Source organism: Lepidochelys kempii, chromosome 1, assembly GCF_965140285.1.
Source record: "Lepidochelys kempii isolate rLepKem1 chromosome 1, rLepKem1.hap1, whole genome shotgun sequence".
NCBI classification, from domain to species: Eukaryota; Metazoa; Chordata; order Testudines; family Cheloniidae; genus Lepidochelys; species Lepidochelys kempii.
Window position 1 is genome coordinate 8493954 of NC_136380.1, and position 23590 is coordinate 8517543.

At 51.0% G+C, this 23590-nt stretch overlaps 1 protein-coding gene across 1 annotated transcript; it reads left to right on the top strand.

The window, feature by feature from the left end:
- The first annotated feature begins 17342 nt into the window (after positions 1-17342).
- Positions 17343-21315, top strand: CHRNA10 (cholinergic receptor nicotinic alpha 10 subunit). Its single transcript, XM_073313100.1, has 3 exons — positions 17343-17421; positions 18497-19029; positions 20690-21315. The coding sequence occupies exons 2-3, from the start codon at positions 18522-18524 to the stop codon at positions 21313-21315; spliced, it is 1134 nt and encodes a 377-aa protein (XP_073169201.1). The 5' UTR covers positions 17343-17421; positions 18497-18521.
- Positions 21316-23590: the final 2275 nt, after the last annotated feature.

The following is a 23590-nucleotide window of genomic DNA, read 5'->3' on the forward strand; positions in this document are numbered from 1 at the left end:
GTACTTACCCTAGCCACAAAGGTTTGCTTGGAGGGGCTTGAATGTGCTGCATATCTGCTGCGATGATGTTGGCAGGGAACCCCATGTGCAGTGGGCCTTGGAGTTAACACTCTATTGAGATGCATGAGTCAATTTGTGCACCTCTCAGAACTATTGTTTCAGGCTCTTTGCATCGTCAGGCAGATGGCCTGAGTGTAACCGATGCAGTGACATGTTTCCAAGCTTTGGCGGTGACTCTTCAGTGACCCATGAGAATCTAGCTGACTGTTTCTCTCCAGACGCTCGGAGAGATGTACAGAGTAGCTTCCCTTCCTAGAGAGGAAGGATGGTCTGGTATTTAAGGGGTGAGCTTGGGACCAGGGTTAATATCTCAGCTTTGCCGCAGCTGTGTGACATTGGGTAAATCATTTAGCCTTGCTGTGCTTCAATCCCTATCTCGCTTGGGGGCTGTGATCCAAATTCTGTCTCTGAATTCAAGCTACCTAGTCACTCCATGACAGTGACTTCCCGCCCCTGCTAGGTTCTGCTGGAACTATGGAACCATCGGACACTAGCAGTCGCGAATGCAAGGACAGAACTTTCTCAGCAGCTGGATCCGGCCGAGAGCATCTGCAGCCATGGGTAAGTGATCAATCTGAGAAGAGTGTGAACATAGTTCAAAACCCAAACTCCTTCCAACTGGAGGGAGGTTGGAGGTGAGGAAGACTGCTGTTGTGTTTCCTTAATACCTGTAGAGCAGGTGATGGGTGCAGAAAATCAAGGTCACTATTGTCAGAACCAACAATCTCAGTAGTGGCCAAGCTTGCATGGACCACGGAAGATGAACTACAGTCTCCCAAAGGGGTGCTGCCATCTGCTGGTAGGGCAGTCTGGGGAAGTTTTGCACAGCTCTTATCCCCCCACCCCCTTGTCCTATTTATGTGACTAGCCAGGACTCTGGTCTCAGGGCCATCTATTAGAAGCATTAAGTACTTGAAAGGGAAGGTCCTTTGTGAGTTTCTTTCCTTTGGAAAGAGGAAACCTTGCAACGCTGTGCTTGTATACCATTCGCTCCCCAGGAGAGCAGAGCTCGGATTATGTAATGGATAATTAAATGTGACACCTGTAACTGTTCCAAAGGCAACAAGAAAGTTAGGTCACTTAGTGACTTACCCTTTTTTTTTCATTATCTTAATTGACTTCATGCAAATCCATCTGCTGCTCTGGCTCCTGTGTCGTGGCGCAAAGGAGAAAAGTGGCAGGGACTTCAGGCCCAGGGATTAATAATTCACCACCTGTAAATAAAACCGTATCCTGCCTTAAAACTGATCATCCCTCGTGCTCATCTGCTGCTGCCTGGGATTAGCATATAAATGAAGCCAAGGAGATGTCAAGGGAGCTGCTAGGGACACTTTGAAATGGCCCCCTGGGTGAGGCCGGGAGCTGCACCTGTGTTCCGGGAGGAGGATCTATTTGAGCTGGAGCATCATGAGCTCACTCGCAACCTCACGAAGAGCCTCTTCCAACAGCTCTAACTTCCTAGGCCTGCAAAGTGCAGGGGCTCTCTGCTACACCCGGTGAGAAGGTGGAAGTGCCTAATGTCACAGTGTCCCTTTGACTGTTCTCTAAGCCTCCATCCTCTGCGTTTTTAGCCCATTAGGGATTGCTGCTTCTCTCTGCTGCTGGTGGACAGCAGAAGAAGTTCACTCCAAATTGCTCCTTCCTCTTAGCTTCCCCAGTCTTTCTCTTGGACTGTTAACTTTTAGAGGCAGATGCTGACATGTACAGGGCAGAGCACCATTTTGGCACTGAGGTTATGTACACCGGCTACTGCAAATGTGGTGCAGAGAAGAGAGGTCACTTTGTGGCGGAGGCAGTGGCATGGGATCCTGGAGATGTGGCTTCAATTTCTGGCTCTGCCACACACCCTCTGTATCTCTGAGGGCAAGTCACTTCATCTCTCTGGACCTCAGGTGACAGGGCAATGCTATTTGTCTATCGGTTTATTTGTCTATCGGTTTATTTGTCTATTTGTCTATCGGTTTAAGTCTAAGCTATGTGGGGCTGTGTGTGTGTACAGCACCTAGCACAGTGAGGCTCCAATATCGGACCACCCCAGAAGAGATGCTGGTTGGATAATAGCCCCTGATCTCTAGACATTTTTTAAATCCACGAGTCTTTCTGACTTGCACCCAAGAATTTTAAAAGAGCTGGCTGAGGAGTTTGCTGGCCCACTTGCACTGATTTTCAATAAGTTTTGGAGCACTGGGGAAGTTTCAGAAGACTGGAATAATGCTAAGGTTGGGTCAGTTTTTTAAAAGGGTGAATGGAATGATGTGGGTAATTATATGTCTGTCAGCCTGACATCTGTCCCGGGCAAGGTAATGGAGCAGCTGATACGGGACTTGACTGATCAAGATTTAAAGGAGGATAATGTAGCTAATACAAATAAACATGGGTTTATGATAAATAGATCCTGTCAACCTAACCAGATACCTTTTTTTGATGAGATTACAAGTTTGATTCAAGTGTTAGTGTTGATGTTGTATACTTGGACTTCTATAAGGCCTTTCACTTGGTACTGCATGACATTTCTGATTTAAAAAAAACTAGATGGATACAAAATGAGCATGGCACATGTTAAATGGATTAAAAGCTGACTGATAGGTCTTACTGTAATTGTAAACAGGAAATCATCCCTGAACAGGTCTGTTTCTAGTGGAGTCCTGCAGGGATCAGTTCTTGGCCCTAAGCCAAGATTAACATCTTTATCAATGAGCTGGAAGAAGGTGTAATATCATCACTGATAAAGTTTGCAGATGATGCAAAAATTGAGAGAGTGCTAAATAATGAAGAGAACAGGCTGCTGATTCAGAGCAATCTATATCCATTAGTAAACCAGGTGCAAGCAAACAATATGCATTTTAATATGGCTAAATGTAAATGTCTACATCTGGGAACAAAGCATGCAGGCTATTTATATATAAAGGGGACTATCCTGGGAAGCTGCGACTGAAAAAAGATGTGGGGCTGGTTGTGGATAATCAGCTAAACGTGAGCTCCCAGTGTGAGGCTGGGGCCGAAAGATCTAATGTGATTCTGGGATGCATCACCAGGGGACTCTCAAGTAGGAGCAGAGAGCTCATTTTCCCTCTCTATTTGACCCTGGTAAGACTGCTGCTGGAATCCTGTGTTCAGTTCTGGTGCCCACAATTGACAAATTGGAGAGGGTTCAGAGAAGAGCCATGAGAATGATTAAAGGGTTAGAGAACCTGCCTTATAGAGATTGTCTCAAGGAGCTCAATCTATTTATCTTAACAAAGAGAAGGTTAAAGGGTGACTTCATCACAGTGTATAAGTACCTGCATGGGGAACAAATATTTCACGGGCTCTTCAGTCTAGCAGAGAAAGGTCTGACATGATCCGATGGCTGGAAGTTGAAGCTATTGAAATTCAGGTTGGAAATAAGCCGTGAATTAGCCATTAGAACAATTTTCTGAGGCTCTTGGTGGATTCTCCATCACTGACCATTTTCAAATCATGATTGGATGTTTTTTCTGAAAACTGCTCTAGGAATTATTCTGGGGCAGGTCTGTGGCCTGTCCTATAAAGGTGGTCAAGTGGGATGATCACAGTGGTCCCTTCTGGACTTGGAATCTAGCAATCTCTCACTGCTATGACCATTTATCTCCATTGAGAAATCCAGCATTTATTCCCCAGGGTTTTTGAGAAGCCAGCCTTATTAGCAGCTTATCCACCATTTGAGCTGTGATGCTAGGTGGTGGGCTTGTTTGTGGCAACCTTTGAAGTCAGCTTCACAGTCTGTCCTTTTAAAGTATTGTAAAACTCGGGGGAAGGGGGGGTGGTTACATTTGCTCTGTTAAAGACTCCTCCTAAAGGTGGTGGTAAGAAACAGGGATAAATAAATGTCCCATGAACAGCAGAGGGCAGAGGTATCATGCCTTCAGGTAGGGGAATGCCTGGAGACATGCCTGGTTCTGAAAGATGAGAAGCAATTGTTTCTGATACACGGTGCCTTCTGGCTTTGAAGGATCCCAAGGCACACAGCTGGTACCAGTGAAGTGCCTGCTCGTGGTTAACTGATACTTCTTGTTATATTATGGTAGCACCTAGAGGCCACAGATGGGATCAGACTCCGTTGGACATGGCACAATATGGGGGTATGGAACACCTTCCATATGAGGAGAGATTAATGACTGGGACTTTTCAGGTTGGGAAAAAAGATGACTATGGGGGGGGGAATATGATAGAGGTCTATAAAATCATGACTGGTTGTGGAGAAAGTAAATCAGGAAGTGTTATTTACTCCTTCTCATAACACAAGAACTAGGTGTCATCCGGTGAAATTAACAGGCAGCAGGTTTAAAACAAACAAGAGGAAGTATTTCTTCACACAATGCACAGTCAACCTATGGAACTCCTTGCCAGAGGATGTTGTGAAGGCCAAGACTATAACAGGGTTCAAAGAAGAACTAGATAAATCCATGGAGGATAAGGTCCATCAGTGACTATTAGCCAGGATGGACAGGGATGGTGTCCCTACCCTCTGTTTGCCAGAAGCTGGGAATGGGCAACAGAATGGATCACTTGATGATTTACTTGTTCTGTTCATTCTCTCTGGGGCACCTGGCATTGGCCACTGTCCAAAGACAGGATACTGGGCTAGCTGGGCTTTTTGTCTGACCTAGTATGGCCATTCTTTTGTTCTTAAGCACATAATAAGAGACAGTCCGTATCTCAGAGAAGACTGGAAAGGAAGGTGTTATCCCTACTTCACACACAGGCTCGGAGATTGTGACTTGACCAATGTTGTGCGAAATCTGGGGTTGAGTTGGGATTAGAACCAAGATCTTCTGAAGCCTTCGCCGCTGCCTTAGCCACCAGCGTAGCTTCCTCTTTAACAGCCCATGATGATGCTGTGCAGCAGTGCGGGAGGGTGAGAGTGGGCAGTTCAGATATTGATCTTGGTGAGGGTGTTAAGAGTTTTTATTTCCTTGCTAAATAACCAAACTCTGCTATTCAGCATGGGCTGTTTGCAAAATCAGGCAAAGGTATTATAGCACCACCCGCTGTTCTATGCTGAAGAGTTCCTGTCTTTCTTTTTCGCCGATTATAGCACAAAACATAAGAACGGCCATACTGGGTCAGATCAGTGGTCCATCTAGCCCAGTATCCTGCCTCCTGCCAGTGCCAAATGCTTCAGAGGGAATGGCAATCATCCAGTGATCAGTCCCCGGCTCCCAGTCCCAGCTTCTGGCAGTTGGAAATTTAGGGACACCCAATTTAGAGCTATTCTCCGTGAGTTTATATCATTCTTTTTTGAACCCAGTGATAGTTTTGGCCTTCACAACATCCCCTGCCAATGAGTTCCACAGTTTAACTGTGTGTTGTGTGAAGAAGTACTTCATTATTAACCATGCTGTCTATTAATTTAATCAGGTAACCCTCACATGTTATGTCGGTGGCTCTCAACCAGGAGTATGCATATCCCTGGAGGTTCGCAGGGGACTTCCAGGGGGTACATCAACTCATTTAGATATTTGCCTAGTTTTATAACAGACTACATAAAATGCACTAGCAAAATCAGTACAAACTAAAATTTCATACGACGACTCGTTTCTACTGCTCTATAGACGATACACCGAAATGTAAGTACAGGTTGAACCTCTCTAATCCGGCACTCCCTGGTCTGGCAACATCCATGGTCCGGCAGAAGCGCCAATTCCATGGGCCCTCGGGCTGGAGCACCCACGGGGAAAAATTAGTGGGTGTGGTGCATCCCCTGGTGCCAAGCTCCCCTCTCCTCTTGTGCGCCCGTGCTTACCAACTCCTCCTCCTGCTCCCCCCTCCCAGCGCTTACAGAGCATTGCGAACAGCTGAGTTGTGGCGTTCAAGCTCCAGGAGGGAGGAGGAGGTCCTGGGGCTGACGGCTGGGACCCCGGGTGAGGGGCCACGCTTTGTGCAAAGTCTGGGAGTGCTGCAGCACCCCCCGCATCCCTACTTCCTATGGAGATGCACTGTCATTCTGCATTGACCTCCTATGGCCCGGCAAATTCTCTGGTTCAGCACCAGCTACCCTCCAGTCATCTGGTACAGAGGCTGATTTAAGCGATAGGTCACATAGCACAGTTCATAGTTCTTCAATTTCACATTTGAGTTCCTTCAGAACCTTTGGGTGAATCCCATCTTGGGTGACTTATTACTGTTTAATTTCTCAATTTGTTCCCAAACCTCCATCTGGGAGCGTTCCTCAGATTTGTCACCTAAAAAGAGTGGCTCAGGTGTGGGATTCTCCCTCACTTCCTCTGCAGTAAAGACGGATGTAGACTAGAAAATTCATTTAGCGGCTCTGAAATGGCCTTGTCTTCCTTGAGTGCTCCTTTAGCGTCTCGATTGTCCAGTGGCCCCACTGATTGTTTGGCTGGCTTCCTGCTTGTGATATCCTTAAAAAATAAATTTGTTGTTAGTTTTTGTGTCTTTAGCTAGTTGCTCTTTAAATTCTCCTTTGGCTGGCCCAATTATACTTGACTTGCCAGAGTTTATGCTCCTTTCTGTTTTCGTCAGTAGGATTTGACTTCCAATTTGTAAAGGATGCCTTTTTGCCTTTAACCACCTCTTTCACTCTGCAGTTTAGCCAGGGGGTATTTATTTTCTTGATCCTGTCACTGTTTTTTTTTTGTTTGTTTTTGTTTTTAACTGGGGTATGTGTTTAGTTTGAGCCTCTATTATGGTGTTCGAGGCATTTCACCCTTGTGCCTGTTCCTTTTAATTGCCATTTAACCAGTTTGAATTAAAATGCTGTGGTGGGTTTCTTTGGTGTTTTGCCCCCTACAAGGATGTTACATTTAATTGCATTATGGTCGCTCTTACTGAACGGTTCGGCTATAGTCCCCCTCCTGGACCAGATCCTGTGCTCGACCTCGGACTAAATCAAGAATTGCCTCTCCCTGTCTGCGTCCCAGGACTAGCTGCTCCAAGAAGCAGCCATTAATGGTATCGAGAATTGTTATCTCTGCATCCTGTGCTGAGATAACGTCCCCAGTCAAAATGGGGATAACTGAAATTCCTCGTCATTACTGCGTTTTCTGCCTTTGTAGCTTCTCCTCTCCCTTCACCGTCCTGCTCTGGTGGTCGGTAGTATATTCCTACTGCTATACACTTCCTGGTCAATCCTGGCATTTCTATCCATAGAGATTCTATGGTACAGTTTGACTCTTTTTAATATTTTTACTCTGTTTGACTCTTTCTTTCACACACACTGCCACTCCCCCACCCGCACGACCTGCTCTCATTCCTACATGTAACCCGTCTGCCAGATGAAGTCGGCAGCCACAAGGGCCAGGTTCAGAATCTAGGGCTTTCTCTTAACAATACAAAACAGAACTGGCTTTAGCCCCTGCCCCGTAATCTGGGAAAATTTAACACTACGAGCAGTGGATATCGCAGGCAGGGGGAGGCTGTGCCTCTCCGAACAGCCTAGCATGGCCCTGCCCACGCTCTGCCCCCAGGCCAGGCCCTCTCTCTGTGGTTCCCTGGGGAGGGTGGGGGGGGGAGAGAAAGGGACAAGGGGGGGCAGAAGGGGAGGGGGCTAGCCTCTCCCAACGGCTGGGTCACTGGCCACCCATCCTTAACACTGTCCCCAGGGGCTTCTAAGAAGCAGTATTTCCTCACTCGTAAGCATTGAGTTGGTGCATTAAAAAATAACTTTTATTAAAGGGAAGCCAGCATTAATTTGGGACAACACCACACCCACATTCCAAAAGCACATGAGCATAAGCAAACACCCACCCCACAGTGCCTTGGGCGTGTCCCGTGCCTCAGTTTCCTACCTTGTGTGAAAGTCCAATGAACGAATGACCCTTTAACCCGCCACTCCAATCTCCATCCACTGCACCCTGCACGCAGCTAGTTGTCCTTTGTTAGCAAAGACCCAGCGTTCAGAGGTGTGTTTGCGGGGGATCACCTCCCACCCCAGAAAGGGGGGGAGGGTGCTTCGAGCAATGTCTTGCTGGTTGCTCTGCACTGTTTGCCACTGGTCGCGCACAGCTGTTGATCACTCTCGGACACTTCTGAGGTTCCACCACTTAACTCAGGTCCTTGGTGATTTCATCAGGTAGCAGGGAACCTCATGGCCAGTACAGCCTCTGCATTCTTTCATTTCACCACTCTCTATAGCAGTCCTTAGGTGTGGCCCCTAGACCAATTTATCAGGGATTCAGCCCTGGTAATAGCTGAACAGAAACTCTCAACTGAGTCCAAAAGAGCTCTGCTTTCAAACACTGGAGTGGGGAAGGTCACACAGTATCTAGGACTCTTTGGGCAAAGGCCATATCACTCTGTAGGAAGTACTACCCACCTCCCCCAATCTTTGGGATTTGGCACTCCTCCCCCTGCTTAGCAAGTGAGGGTCTGTGGAGGGTGACCCCCTCAATCAGGGCAGGCTAAGCACAGTTCTGCTGCCCTTCTCTCATACAGTAAGGCTAGCATTTCATCACCCCTGTGATCTGCAACCCAATCCCGGCCAAAACAGATCACTTTGGCAAAGCAGTTCCCTCTGCTGAATACCAAGGCAGAGTAGAGGTGTGTATGCAACCAGTCTGCTCCTGAAGTCTCTTCCTCCCCCTCCCCCCCGGCTCATTCAGATCCTGCTTTGCATCTATATTTTGTACCCTGCTATTTCTGTGTCCCATTAACTCTCCTTGTTTCCACGATTCCTGTTATATCAACATCCTCCTCCAAGGCCTGGTGCTCGAGTTCACCTGTCTTCGTACTTAGACTTGTTCATTCTAACAACTTTCAGCTGCTTCGCTTCCTATGTTATCGTTAACTGGAACTCTTTCGTGTGGGACTGTTCTTCACCTGTATTTTACCGGCTTCTTTCCTATCCTCTTTATTAGGATAGAGTTCCCTCTTTATAAATTCATCCCTAAGGGATGTCTCTGTCCAAACCGTGTGCTCCTCGGCACCTGTTGGCTTCCCCCCTGATCTTGGCTTCCCTAAATTTCCATCAAGAGGCAATGAGCTTCCTCCTGCACTGACGTCACCCATTAGGTGAACTAACCACAGCTCTTTGTAAAAACCCCACACCAGGCGATGAGAATACCTCCGTGATTCTCGAAGAGGAGAGAGGATGGCATTACAGCCAGACCCCCCCGAGCTTGCAGCCGGCTGCCAGCACCTGCAAGGATTCTGCATTCACAGCTCTCGCAGCTGAGCTGCTCACTTGTTCCTGTTTGGGATACAGTTTGGCAGATCGGGTTTTCCCTGCGGTGTCCCAAATGAAGCCAGCATCTGACATGTCACCCTGAGCCCTGCACCTGTGTGCTCTACTGTTCCAAGGGCTCTTCTCCAAGGCACGCTTTGGATAGCAGCGGAAACGCAAGGATGCATCCAAGGAGGGGTCTCCATTCCTGCCTGCTCTCTCTGGGCTTCTTGGGGATCTTTGTGTCACCAGGTGAGAATTCGTAAACTTGTTTGTTCGTAAACACTCCTAGAAGAAAATCCTCATTTTAGGAAATCCCAGCCCAGCTGCTGGCTCTGTCCTGCTTGCAAGCATTTAATAGCAGCAGCTGCTCAGTAGCCGGGAGGCTAGTCTGAGGCATCTGCTCCGTAAGTAAATAATTTCCATGCAACTTGCAACTTGTTCTGGAAATTTATCTTGTGTGGGTCCCTATCCTAACCACAGCCAGCTTACACTCCTCTGAGCAAACCACGCTCTGCACTTTTCCCGATGAGGTTGGTTTTATTCTCCTGTACCGCTTCAGTGTAGTATTTGGTGAGTTTTACACTCCTGGTTTTACCAGGAACTGCAGCCCCTCAAATGGTCTTGAGTTGCGGTAAACTGCTCTGCTCCAGCTCCCTTCCCATGCTGCTGAGCAGGATGAATGCATGGGCCAGGAGGGAGGTGATGGGGTTTGCAGCCTTTCGCCTCCAGGCACCCCAGGACTTGGGAGACCCGGGCTCAATTCCCTGCTCTGCCACAGACTCTTTGCGTGACCCTGGCGAGTCACTTGCCCTCGCTCTCTGCCTCAGTTTCCCATCTGTAAAAGGGAATCATAGAACTTCCCTGCCTCACCGGGGTGTTGGGCTCTCAGACCGACGTGGCAAGAACACTGAAGAGATGACAGGTCAAGCGGGGCTGAGCCATAATTTCATTAGATAAATGATCTAACTAAATGTATGCCCTAATGCATTGGCCCTATGCACAATGCATTCGGGCCTGGCAGTTCTGAGCTCTGTATTCACCCTGCTGAATGGATGCCTGAGGAATCTTACCTTTGAAAGTCAAGCTGCAAAGCCCGCCATTGCAATCAACTATATTGCGATTCAATCAGCTGCATGAAAGCACCTGCCCTTTTGGAAAGGCACCCCGTTAGTAACTGGAAAGGGTGCATCTTGATCTGGAAGCGAACCTTGTGAGATGTCAACAGTCGCACCTGCCAGCGAAATGGGATCCTGGTCATTAAACTTTCAAACACAAGCAAGGCTGGAGCTCTGCACAAGCATCCTTCATGTGGGAGCTGAAGCCAGGAGGCAGAAGGATGAGGAACCGAAAATTGGGATGAGACCCTCCCACCTTGCCCTGGGTACTGTGTCATTCAGCTTCCCTCCCAGGGACTTAGCTGGGATCAGGCTCATCGGCCATGCAGTGTCACCCCTGCTAAGATCTCTTCGAGGCCAGCAATATGCTGAAGGGGGGGTGAGGGGGCTCCTTTCTTTAAAGTCCCCCCCATGCCACTGACAGTGGGATTGGCACAATGCTTCTGCCAGCGTTCCTCTCCCTCTGCCTGCTAGAGGAGATGTACCCCATTGTGGGAGGGGCACGGGATGCATGCAATCTGAAGAGCAGGGGCTTTGGGGAAGGGGTTGGAATAGGGGCAGGGAGGGGGCGGAGTTGGGGCTGGGACTTTGGGGAAGGGGTGAGAAGAGGCGGGGCAGGGCTGCATGCAAGGCCAGGGGCAGAGTCGGGGTTGAGCACTCATGTGGAAGTGGGGAAGTCGGCACCTATGCATGCATGGCCCGAGACATGGCCCCTGCCCCGTAGCGCTCCCAATCAAAGGGGCAGGGGAGAGGGAGTACTGCTATTCCCATGGTGTAGGTGGGGAGCGCAGAGATCCGAAGACTTGCCCAAGGTCTCGCACTCAGTCTGCGGCAGAACTGGGAACTCAGCTCAGATCTCCTGGGCCAGAGGATTCACCCCCCACGACCGGCCTCCCCCACTCTCCCCCCCGGTGTAGTTTTCAGGAATGAAGGACAAATAGCTCCTGTATGTGGCACTTCATGTAAGGTGTTTCTAAAGTGCGTAGAAATATGGTAGTATCCTTTTAAATAGAGGGCGAGTCCTCTCAGTGTCGTGCTCACCCTGCTCTATAGCTTAGAGGCTCTGTGTGTAATGAGGCCAGATCAGGGGGGCGCAGAGGGCCATGACCTTCCACTTTTTACTGGCCATAAGGGGTAGCGACAGGAGGGAGGGGGCAGAGAGGAGCAAGCGGGGGGCAGGGGCCTGGGGAGGAAGAGCTGGTGAGAGGGCGGGGGCCTTGGGGAGGAGAGGAGCAAGCAAGGGGTGGGGCTTTGGGGAGAAGGGGCGGGGTCTTGGGGATTAGGAGCCAGGGTTCAGGCACCGCTGGGGGGGGCCCCCCACTTTTAAAGACCTTCTGCTATTCCTGGGCCAGACGTGGTGGGGAGCGTTAGCAAAACATGATTACTGGGGACCCTTTCTTCGTGCGCTTTCTTCGTATTTTTACGTAAATTGAAAAAGACCCAATAGTGCCTTTGCTAAATGAGGCTGTATCTCTGCTGGGTTGAGAGACCGTTTCTACTCAAAGGCCGAATGCAAAGGACTAGCCCGTCCCAGCCCTCATCTCTGCAGTAAATGCGTCCTCGGACCGTGGGATTGCTCCCAATGGAAAGGGGACGATGTGTGTGGGAAGCTATGCTGACGTATCGTCCGCCCAGCACTGTCTCCATTGCCCCCCTCTGCCACGGTACGGTCCAGTGCTGTTGGCAAGAATAAAGAGCTCATGTCATGCAGCGTGGAGCAGAGCTGCAAATTATGATTGTTAATCACGTTTATGATGGTTGTGCCTCGGGACCAGCCAAGAATGGGGCCCCATTGTTCTAGGCTCTGTACAGAGTAGGAGGTAGTCCCTTCCCAGACACACAGAGGGGTGGGGGGTAGACCACATAAGCAGAGGGAACAATGTGATGGCAGCAAACAGCATTTAGTTTCCTAACTTTTCTAGGTGGGTTTAGTGGGGGGGGGGGATATGCTAAATTGTGGGGGGAGGCAGCAGGGCAGGGGAGAAGTAGGTAACTGTTCTTCGGTTGTTGGACTGATGTATAGTGCACAGAAGCAATGCTTTGCGTGGGGTGGGGGGCGTTTATTTGGTCTGTTCGGGGCCTCGGGATTTAATCTTCGGAGTCTTTATTTAACCGATGGGACAAATACAGAGCTTGGGAATGGCGATGAATAACGAGAAGTCCCAAATTAATGCCCAAGCTGAAGGCATCTTGGAAATGTGCGTTCGTCTGCTCCGTGTGAGAGGCATAGCTAGGCCTGCATCAAAAAAACATGAGATCAAGCCACGGAACAGCAGGCAATCTATGTCCATGTGGCCACTTCCAAGGACTGGAGGGAGACTGGTGGTTGTGTTCTAAAATCCACGTTGAAAACGAAGGCAGGTATCGGAGGGGTAGCCGTGTTAGTCTGTATCCACAAAAACAAGGAGGTGTCCCGTGGCACTTTAAAGACTAACAGATTTATTTGGGCATAAGCTTTCATGAGGAAAAAACCCACTTCTCTGCTGATTGGATGTTTCCAAATAAATCTGTTAGTCTTTAAGGTGCCACCGGACTCCTCCTTGTTTTTAAGGCTACGGCGCGCTCGGGATTGTTTCTGGGTGACACGGGGGTGACACATTCCTTTGGAAACACTGGGTTTAATTGGAAGATAATGGATTGGGGGCAGGGCACATGTCTGTTTTGAAGTGGCAGCTGGCCTGCCATTCAGAGTCAGTTGGGGGCCCTATTGGGCTGCTAGCGATGGGAAAGGAAGCCTCTGTATCCCTTATCTAGGGGGCTGGTGAGCTTTGCCTGCCTTTGCAGAGGGCCTTGAGATCTACAGGTGAGACGTGCTGTACAGAAGCTTAACGGAGGAAAAAGCAGCCGAGCTCCCAGGACCAGCCGTGGGCCTTCGGCAGTGGAGCCGGCCTTGCCCTGGAATGAAAGTTGGGTTTAGGTCTGAGCTGAGCGGTCCGAGAGCCCGACCCGGCCTCAGCCCTACTCGCTGGTTAGAGCAGCTGGTGCTGGCTCTGGTCTCCCCGACGTGCCCAGTGGGAGGCTCAGGACAGGAGCAAGGTTCTGCGGGCTGTGGCTGCCTGAGAGCCAGGACAGGCGCCCGCTCGCACAGAGCGGGTGCTTGGGCCGGCGATCCCCTCTCATTCTCGGCATGCAGGGTTGGGGCCCTGCTGGCTGGGAGGCTGGGCTCGCTTCTGCTCCAGGCTGCCTTGCTGGGCCTGAATGCCATGGGCCATTCGTGGTCACTGGCCCCGGCATTCCCAGGTCACTGCTGTGAACCTGCTGTGCATCTCTTCTGCTGACACGGCCCCACCTGCCTGGGAGAAGGGATCTAGCTCTTCTGGAGGGGGAGCATTATTCTCTTCCCCCTTCGCCCCCCCAGTCAGGGATCCAAATGGCCGCCTCCACAAGGCCCTGGCAGCTCTGAGTCAGCAAAGGGGAGAAGGGGGTTGTCACACAGCCTTCAACTAGGTAAAGTGCCCTGCTCCAACTCCCTTCCTATGCTGCTGGGCGGGATGAGAACACGGGCAGTGGAGGAGGTGATGGGGTTTGCAGCCAGGTGGCCTAGGACTTTGGAGACCCGGGCTCAATTCCCTGCTCTGCCACAGACTTTCTGGGTGAGTCACTCGGCCTCGCTCTCTGCCTCAGTTTCCCATCTGTAAAAGGGGAATCCTAGAACTTCCCTGCCTCACAGGGGTGTTGGGGCTCTCAGACCGATGTGTTGAGGACAGGCCAGGCGGGGCTGAGCCATGAGTTCATTAGATAAATGAGTCCGTTCCAATGCACAATGCATTAGAGCCTGGCAGTTCCTTTGGGTTGGCTGGTCTGGGCTCTGTAGTCACACTGGCAGGCGTGCTCCCAGTCCAGGGCTGTGAATACCTGGGTTCACAGGTGTGTTTCATAATGCGGCTCCTGGGCTTTAACCAAGCAAGGCCAGGAGCCTGAGAACAACAGTCAGTATGGAAAGGTCACATGCTGGAACAGCAGAAACTCTTTCTCCTGGGGGTCGCTCCGACCCCCTGCTTCCCAGCCGGTGCCTTTTATGGGGTTGACCTGTGAGCTGCAGGTCTTTGAGCAGAACCTCCCAGTTTCTGCCCTTCTTTCAAATATTCCTGTTTCACTTCTCTGTCCTCGTTGCTGCTGGCAACTCCTACCAACTTACCAGGCTTTGCATCTGTCTTTAGCATGCAGCTCATTAAATATGATCAAACCTACAGCCAGTCCTGGTGCCAGCCATTCCCACTGGCCACCTCCCCACAACATGATACATTGCCGTGTAGCATCTCGGGTCCCTTAGCCGGTTTTTAGCGCCCCTGATGGCGTTCTCGTCTGTTAAAAAAATCAGTGAAAAGGAATTCGGATTTTGAAAGTACTTTGTGTCGAGCGCTTTGCTGTAACTCAGATACATTGGGCTGGGGTAGGTCCCTGCAGGTCCAAGGACTTCAACCTTGTTATGCCAGCTGAAGAATATTGCTCATTCTCTCTACCATGCTCCTTAAATCCAGTTGTTTTCTCTAAAGCATGTGTGTATCTGGCAAGATTAACCCTCAGTGTTGATTGCTCCAGGGCCTGTTCTCTTCTGGCCGGTTGGTGATTTCTCCTCTTGATAAGATTTCCATTATTTTACTAGGGATCAAAGCAAAGGTGCCCACTTCCCCAGTTCCCGGGGGGTGCTCGGTCCCAGGCCCCACCTCCCCCGCCTCTTCCTGCCCCAGCGCCGCCTGCCTGCTGCTGAACAGCTGACCACGGCAGGCAGGAGGTGCTGGGAGGGAGGGGGAGGAGCTGATCGGGGCTGGCAGTGGGTGCTGAGCACTTACGTTTTTTTCCCCCCTGTGGGTGCTCCAGCCCCGGCGCACCCACGGAGCTATGGATAGACGCTAGATCAAAGCGATGATCATTGACCAGATCACTCCGTTCTACTTTCTGCGGTGTTGACACACTCTTTCGCTCCTCTTGTCTCCGGGGTTGTCATGTAGTGGGCTGCAAGCCAGACCAGTGGAAGGTTGGGTCACCGCCTGCCCTGTGACCCTGAGTACCTTAACATGCTCTCCTGCAGTAACGCCCCGGCTCGCCGCTCCCTGCCAGGATACAAGCCCGCGCTGTGTGATGAACAGCCCTGGTTCAGCAACACGGACTGCAGCAGCCTGCTTGTCCACCCAGCCACGCTCTGGTGTCCACCAGCCTTGGTCACTACTAGCCATGTGGTCCCAACACCACCACAGGCCTGAATCTCCCCCAAACCGTCTGCCCTGAAATGTCCAGCCCTCTCCTGGACTGCTCAGAGGCTCAATTAAGATGCATTGCTCCTTCAAAGAGACAAAAGCCGGGTGGCTCATTGTTTTGGCTGGAGTTAATAATCACTACACTTTCTAGTGACTAAGACCTCACAAAACTACAGTCTGGCTTTGAGGTAAGAATCTATCACACCTTCCAGCGAGATGGCTGGCAACCCCTTGGTCAGGATCTTCAATGAAGTCCAAAATGCTCAGTTCCTTTGTCGTCTTAGGTGAAAGAGCTCTTGGAGTTCTGTGCCCCTCTTCTATAGTCCCGTGAACTTCTGAAATGTTCCTGTCTCAAAGTTCCTTACCCCTGCCGTGAGGAACGGTGCCGGGGCATCTGATGGAGAAGATTCCAGGCCAGTTTCTTCCCTGCTGGTGCTTTCTACAATGCAAACTCATCTGTCCCTGCAGCCCCTGTTAGCCAACGACTGGCCTCGCTTGTGATTGCCAATGGTCTGTGATTGCACCTGGAGAGAGCCATCAGCTTTTCCTTTGTCTGGAAAAACCTGTTTCCCCACTCTCCAGACCTGTCTAGTTCAAATATATCATAGTCCCATATTTCCTTCACATTTGTACAGTCCTCTAGGTGTTTACTGTACGTAGACCGCGCCGGAATAGTAATGACCAGCACGGTACTGGTTTTCCAATGACTCCTTACATGACGACTGTTGTATACAGATGGCTATAAGCGAACTGGGGACACTGAACTGGTCAGACCAGCTGAAACTCACTACTGGTTACCCATGAGCCCCTTGCCCCTGGCACGACAATGCTCTTAGGCTCACCGTGACCCCTGCTCTGCCCCACAGATATACTCTCGTTGGCAGTAGCTCTGTGTGTTTCTCAGCTGTGCAGTTAGCTCAGGGGTTTGTGTGCACAGCTTATCAGGGCTGGGTTCTATGGCGCCCCGCTGCCCTTTGCTTCCCAGTTCCCCTCCAGCTTTGCTGTGTGTCTCTTATCTATTTATTTAGGCTGCTCGGGGGCTCAGGGAAAATTCGCCTACAAGCTGCTCCACGACTTGTTTGCCAACTACTCCAACGCTCTGCGACCGGTGGAGGACACGGACCGGGCGCTGAACGTCACCCTGCGGATCACCCTGTCCCAAATCATCGACATGGTACGTCTGGGAAATGCAGGCCATTCCTTCACTGCACAAGCCACGCGAGACATGCCGCCCACTGGGAGATGAAACCCTTGCTCTGCAGGTTGCGGGACAGACAACCCCGATGGGGGCTGAGAGGGTTACTCCGAATGTCACTGGGTGTTTTGCAGCTAGCTTCCAAGTGCACCCCTTGGCCCAGTGACTAGCCCAGCCCCCCCAAAGTGAGGGCTAACAGGAATTAGTAACATGACTGCAGTGGGATCTGGTCCCATCCAGTCCAAAGAAGAACTGACCTGTGATTCCCTGATGTGGTAGGTTTTCTAGCATAGTCTGACTCCAAGCCCCAAATCCTGCACAGTCCCATGGATTTCCCTGGCATTCTCCTCATGCTGAAAGTGAGGCACGCATCACCATTGGCAAGGCCAGGGTCTGAGTCCCTTCTGAGGGTGGCTTCATGCTGGTAAAGCGTATGGCAAATGCCCTATACACTGGAGGTTAGTGTAAAACCAGCGGCTGCTCCTGTCTTTCCCCCCCTCTCCAGAGGTGGCTGTATTTCACACACACCTCTCCTCATCTCTCCTTGTTCCAGGACGAGAGGAACCAGGTCCTGACTGCCTACCTGTGGATCAGGCAGGTGTGGGTGGACGCCTACCTGAGCTGGGATAAGGACGATTACGATGGGATCGACACCGTCCGCATACCTAGTAGTTATGTATGGAGACCGGACATAGTCCTGTATAACAAGTAGGTCAGCCTGATATTGAACTGCACCGCTTCTGGAGACGGGGCTCCTGCGGCCTGGTGGGGGGATAGAACCAGGGACCCTCCAGCTCCATACACACAGGCCCCTGCCCCCTGAGCCAGTGGTGGCTCTCTGTTAGCTGGAGGGGAGGTTACTGAAGTGCCTTTTTGCAGGCTGCAGCCCCTAGTGAGCCCGTCGCCCTCAGGCTCCATCTGGAAGAGGGGATCCCTTGGGCAGGTTAACAGGCGGCAGAATGTAGGCGTCTTGGGCCCATGTGGAGACCGTGTAATTGCACCCTTGTTACGCCCCCCCCACCACCCCCGCGGCACAGTGAGCGTAACAGCTGCTGCCTTGGGCAGTGGCCCCCTCAAAGGCTGCCCGGATGTAGCGGGCAAAGATCTTCCTGGCATGTTCTGCGGCTCCCTGGCCTCATCTGCTTTGCTCTCATCCCGCACCTTCCCCGGTGCAGCGCTGGGAGCAGCCGGGCCAGAGGGATCGGGTTGCTGGGGCCCGACAGTGCCCGGGTATGGCTGAGCGGCTGCGCACGCAGGCAGGTAAAGCCCGCTCCTGCCGCTCAGAGCAGCACATGGCATCCAAGCCTGCGCTGTGGCCCCCGAGGGGGAGGACAGGAGGGAAGCTGTCAGAAGGGGGCGTGTGGCTGTTTAAAGACTGGGCACTGATGATTGGGAAGCCCAGAACTGGACTTGGCTTTTTCTTGCATCTGTTTGCAGAGTCCAGGTGATTTTTATTGCGGGGGGGGGGGCTTCTCAGAGCAAAAGTTTCATGACTCATTTGTTTAAAAACAAAATCAAGGCCCACAGTGAGTGACCCTATAATAACAACAAGCCAGTGAGTGACCAAGCGACCCTATGAAAACACACCTGTGTTGGCCACCGAGTGCTCATGAGGGACCCTACCGGGCCAACCCAGCGAGCTATGTCTCTCATTCGTGAGCAGCCCTACAGAAACAAGCCCAGCAGAGCGGGGGAGGGATTAGGCTAGCGAAGGGCCGTGCAGTCTTGCCTCATGTATGTAAGGACCCCTCCCTGCCCCTATCTGTGTTCCCTGTCCTTCTAGCGCAGACAACCAGTTCACGGGCTCCATGGAGACCAACGTGGTGATCCGCTATGATGGGCAGGTGATGTGGGACTCCCCTGCCATCACCAAGAGCTCCTGCAAGGTGGACGTCTCCCACTTCCCCTTCGATGGGCAGCAGTGCCGACTGACCTTCGGCTCATGGACCTACAACGGCAACCAGATCGACCTCGTGAATGGACTGGACACGGCCGACCTGACTGACTTCGTGGAGAACGTGGAGTGGGAGGTGCTGGGCATGCCAGCCAAGAGGAACGTCATCATCTACGGCTGCTGCTCGGAGCCCTACCCCGACATCACCTACACGCTGATTCTCAAGCGACGCGCCTCCTTCTACATCTTCAATCTGCTCCTCCCCTGCATCATGATCTCCTTCCTGGCCCCGCTGGGCTTCTACCTCCCAGCCGACTCTGGGGAGAAGGTCTCCTTGGGAGTGACAGTCCTGCTGGCGCTCACCGTCTTCCAGTTGCTGGTGGCAGAGAGCATGCCACCCTCCGAGAACGTGCCGCTGATTGGTGAGTATCTGCCTCTTCCTGCAGCTGGCTGGGCAACTGTGGAAGCCCTCTATCCACTCTGCAGATGCAGCACGTGATGCAGAATGGGTATTCTTTAAACCATGTCACCATTCATGTGCTTCAGCCCCAAGATGCAGGGATCAGCTCTAGGGGCATGGTCCATTCCGGTCCTCAGCCTCTCGCAAAAACTGTCCACAAGCGGCACACTGCAGCCATGGTGGAATTCCAGCTTCCATTCTAGCTCCCCTTTCTTGCCTTACCTAGGGACCTGGGGCACTCTCCATCACTTGCTGTCTTAAAGACAAAACTAGACGTCTCTCTAGCACATGGGCTGTAGCCCCATCAAATTACGGGCTAGATACAGAAATTGAGTAAGATCTCTGGCCTGTGTTCCGCAGATCAGACCGGATCATCTCAATGGTCCCTTCTGGCCTTGCAGTCTATGAATCTAACCAAACACATACCTTTCCAGAGTAACTTTTCCATGCTTGGTCTCACCCCAAAGATACATTTTTTATTTTGAACGTCTGAGCCAAATCTGTTCAGGTTAGTTTTTTTTCGGGGTTTTATTTGAGCAGGTGGAGAAGGGGTGGTCCCCCTTTCACCACCATGCTTCATTTAGAAATCTTGTGCTCAGAATACCTACAATAAAACCAAATGAAATTAGAAGCTTCAAACTTAGCTTGTTTGATAGATCTCATTGAGATCAAAGACTCAACCCAAGTTTGAGGCTCGTTTGTTTGAGCCTACTTGAAAGTGGACAATTTCTTTAATCTAAAATAGCATTTTTCAATATGGTCTGATATTTTGGGAGAGTGCGCTCTCTCTCTCTCTCTCTATGCTATCTATCTATCTATCTAAATATATGAGAGAGAAAGTTTTTGCTAAGGTTATTGCAGTTCAGGCTGAATTTACCATTTTAAAATGCTTGTGACGTACAAATTCTGCAGTGACTTTTCTATAGGATATTGTTTTTTTTTTTTTTTTTAAATCCTGATCTGCAAAATGTTTAATGTGGGTTTAAGGTACTAAACTCTTGCAGCCAGAATGTGCATCCTGAATTGGGATGACCCAGACAACTGCAGATTTAAGGAAAGGTTCTTATTTGAGACAGATAGGCAGCCCCCATTAAGTTGGGCTGGCTTCAGTAGAGGTTGGTTTAGCTGGGCTGCGTATCTTTGCTAAAGCTTGGCTGTATTCTGTAGATTTCAGAAACACCTTTTAAAAAACAAACACAAAAAAAGAAAAAAAAAACCCAAGCCAAGTGTGAAGGCTGCAGGCCAGATCCTGAGGTGCGGCATGGTTGCTTTGCACCATACTGACACCAGATTCTGGATCTAAAGCTGATGTACCCAGCCGTTAAAGGACCATCCTAGTGCAAGAGGTTCTCTGATGGCCTAGAGGGTCCTACACCAGCCTCTTGTCTACTGCTGGTGGAAGGGACTCAGCTGGAGGACAGAGGCCATTCCTGGGACTATAACAACCTGCTTCTTCCTTATAGCTAGAGTTGTTGTTCTTTAGCTTATGTGGTAGGGGCTTGTGTTTTGGCGTTGAAGGTCCCCGCCTCCCATTTCCCTAGGTGAGCACCAGTGTCTGGGCCTGCAGCCACGAGTCCCCCACTTCCCAGGTCAGTCACAGCGCATCCCTCCTTGTCTTCTAGGGAAGTATTACATTGCCACCATGACCATGATCACAGCCTCCACCGCGCTGACCATATTCATCATGAACATTCACCACTGCGGCCCAGGAGCTAAGCCCGTGCCCAGGTGGGCCAAGAAGTTCATCCTGCAGTACATGGCCCAGCTATTCTTTGTCTATGAGGTGGGGGAGAGCTGCAAAAGTCCCAAGCGGCAACTGGGCCACCGGCCCACGGTCCAGGTGGTGAGCGGCAGGGCTGCCAAGGAGGAGCAGAAAGCCCAGACAAGGGAGGAGAACTCGGATGTGACGTGCTGGGAAGAGTCTTTGCAGCAGGAGTTGCTGCCGCAGGGGCTCAGCAATCTCGCTGGCCAGCAGGACTGGAAAGAGACTGGGACATGCAAGAACCTAGAGTGCGGCCGGGAGGGGCAGCAGCACCAAGTCTGTGTGAAGAGCCCGTGCCTTTGCCACCACAACAGCCTGCTGAGGAACGTCGAGTACATTGCCAACTGCTTCCGGGACCAAAAGGCAGCTCAGAAACGGAGCGGCGAGTGGAAGAAAGTGGCCAAGGTCATGGATCGCATCTTCATGTGGGTCTTCTTTGTTATGGTCTTCTTCATGAGCATGCTCATCATGGGCAAAGCCATCTGAAGAGCCCTCGGCACGCAACGCCCACTAGTTAGCTAGGACCTCTTGCTCTGTCGGAGCTGCGGGTGCACATGCGTGGGTGGCCTGGGATGGTCCATCCCGGGGCTGCTGTGGAAAGCATTGCACGTGAGGTCTCACTAATGGCATATTCTTCTAGTTCCATAGCGATTTATTCTTTGGCTATCCTAGAACCTGTCTTCCCCCATGAGGATGGCACCTGTTACTGCTGCAGCCACACAGCTGGTCTGAAAGGTGGGGAGGGAGGGTTGGGAGTCAGGACTCTTGGGACTGTTCCTTGGCTCTGGGGAAAAGAGTTTGGGGGTAGTGGTTAGAGCAGGGGCGGAAAACTGAGAGCTGGGACTTTTGGGTTCTATTCCCAGTTCTGGGCAGAGACTGGGGTCTAGTGGATTAGAGCAGGGTGTGGGAGGGGCTGGGAGCCAGGACTCCTGGATTCCATCCCAGCTCTGGAAGGGAGTGGCAGGCTGTAGCCTGCCCCCCAGTGCAGCGTGTATTGTTCTAACATGTTCAGTCACCTCTGCAAGAGCTCTGTGGGGGAGCGTGGCCTGGAATAAACAGGCCAAAATAAAATCTCTGGAACATCTCCTGTGCATTGTTCTTGGGCTAGAAAATCCATCTGGGACCGTGTGTCGTGGCCCCAGGCAGCACCTGTGCACTCGAGGGCTTTGCTGCAGGGACCCTGATACCGTCGCGTATGCAGTCAGTCTGTCCAGCTGGGCGGAGAGAGCTAATGCCACTGGCAATGCAGGAAAGGATCTGGGTGGTGGCTGCTTCCAACCCATTGACTCCGGGTGGAGAGTGACCTTCTTTGAGCCTGTGCCAGGCAGTGCTCAGACAGAGGCAGATGTGCGCCGGCCTCTTCTCTGGACCGAATGTTCCATGTAACCCCCCGTCAGCTTAATTATCTATTTCCCTGCTGCAAATGTGGTCACTGATTCTGTGGCTGGATGGCCCATTCCTATTGCAGTTCTCCAACCTGGGGTGCCTTTTACACTGCTCTGCTGGGAGAGCCACCGCTCCTGGTCTGCTCACACCCAGCCTCCAGCATGTAAGTTACACAGTATGAGTGCTCTGCCTAGCCACTCATGAATTACACCAGCCAACTCCCAGTCCCAGACATTCCCCAGAAATGTGCTGCTTCTACTGCCTCACACCTGCCTGGACAATCCCAGTCCATCATCTTATTAATGGAAAATGATATACACACATCCTGTTATCGCAAAGGGAGTTCCCCAAACGCTTTGATCCAAGCACACTGGTCTACAGAAAACAATAAAACAAACGTATTAACTACAGGAAGAGAGATTTTAAGTGATTACAAGTAATGAGGCATAAAAGTCAGAATTGGTTACAAAGAAATAACTTGTTAGTTGCTTTTTATCTTTTCAGTGAATTCACAGCTAAGTCTCTCTCACCCCTTGTTCCTACAGTCTTGCTGGCTGAATTTTTCAAACAGGGTCTCCACTGAGTCATGTTGCTCCTTTGTTCTCTAGGCGTTGTTGATGCTGGGGCAGAGGGAAAGGGAGAGATTAGTTGCGATATCTGCACTTTTTCTCTTGTAGTTCTTTCTCTTGCACAAGCATCACCTACAGCTGAGGTTGGGGAGACAAAGTCTGTGGGGACGGGAACCTCATGCTGTTTTTGTCCAAACACAGACTTTTGCTCACACATTCTCTCCTGCCGAAGTGTGGTTGCTTAATCAGGTGACACATCCATTTGATCTTGTTGACACCTGCCTGAGGCATTGGCCAGCCTTTTGTCTCGGTCAGGCCACAGTAATATCAGACAGTGGAATCTTCTCACTTTACATACAACCTTGGTTGCCACACAATAACAATGAGTCAATCATGAGCTTTCAAATACCCCACCAGACCTACTTAGTCCAAGGTTTATCGAAGGGGGGAATGTAGGGGTACAGATGGTCACAGTAGCATCGATGTGTCTGTAACTCCCCAAAGCCCAATCAGAATTCCCATTCCAGCAACGCGCACCGTGAGTTACACTGGGATCTCTGACGCCTGGACTCCTTCGTAACAATCTTCCCTGTTTGTTCCCCCCCTGGCCTGAGCTGGGCCAGGGACCAAGAGTCACTGGCCCGGAGCCATGGGGTTCTGGGGAGCAGCGTGGGAGGGGACCCTCGAGGCAGGATGGGATTTCTGCAATTGCTTGGAGGCTTAATCGGCTTAGCCTTTCCCTCTCAATTAATAGAGCTCATGCGACCAAATGGAAAATAACATGATTTTGCTGCCTTTATTGACTG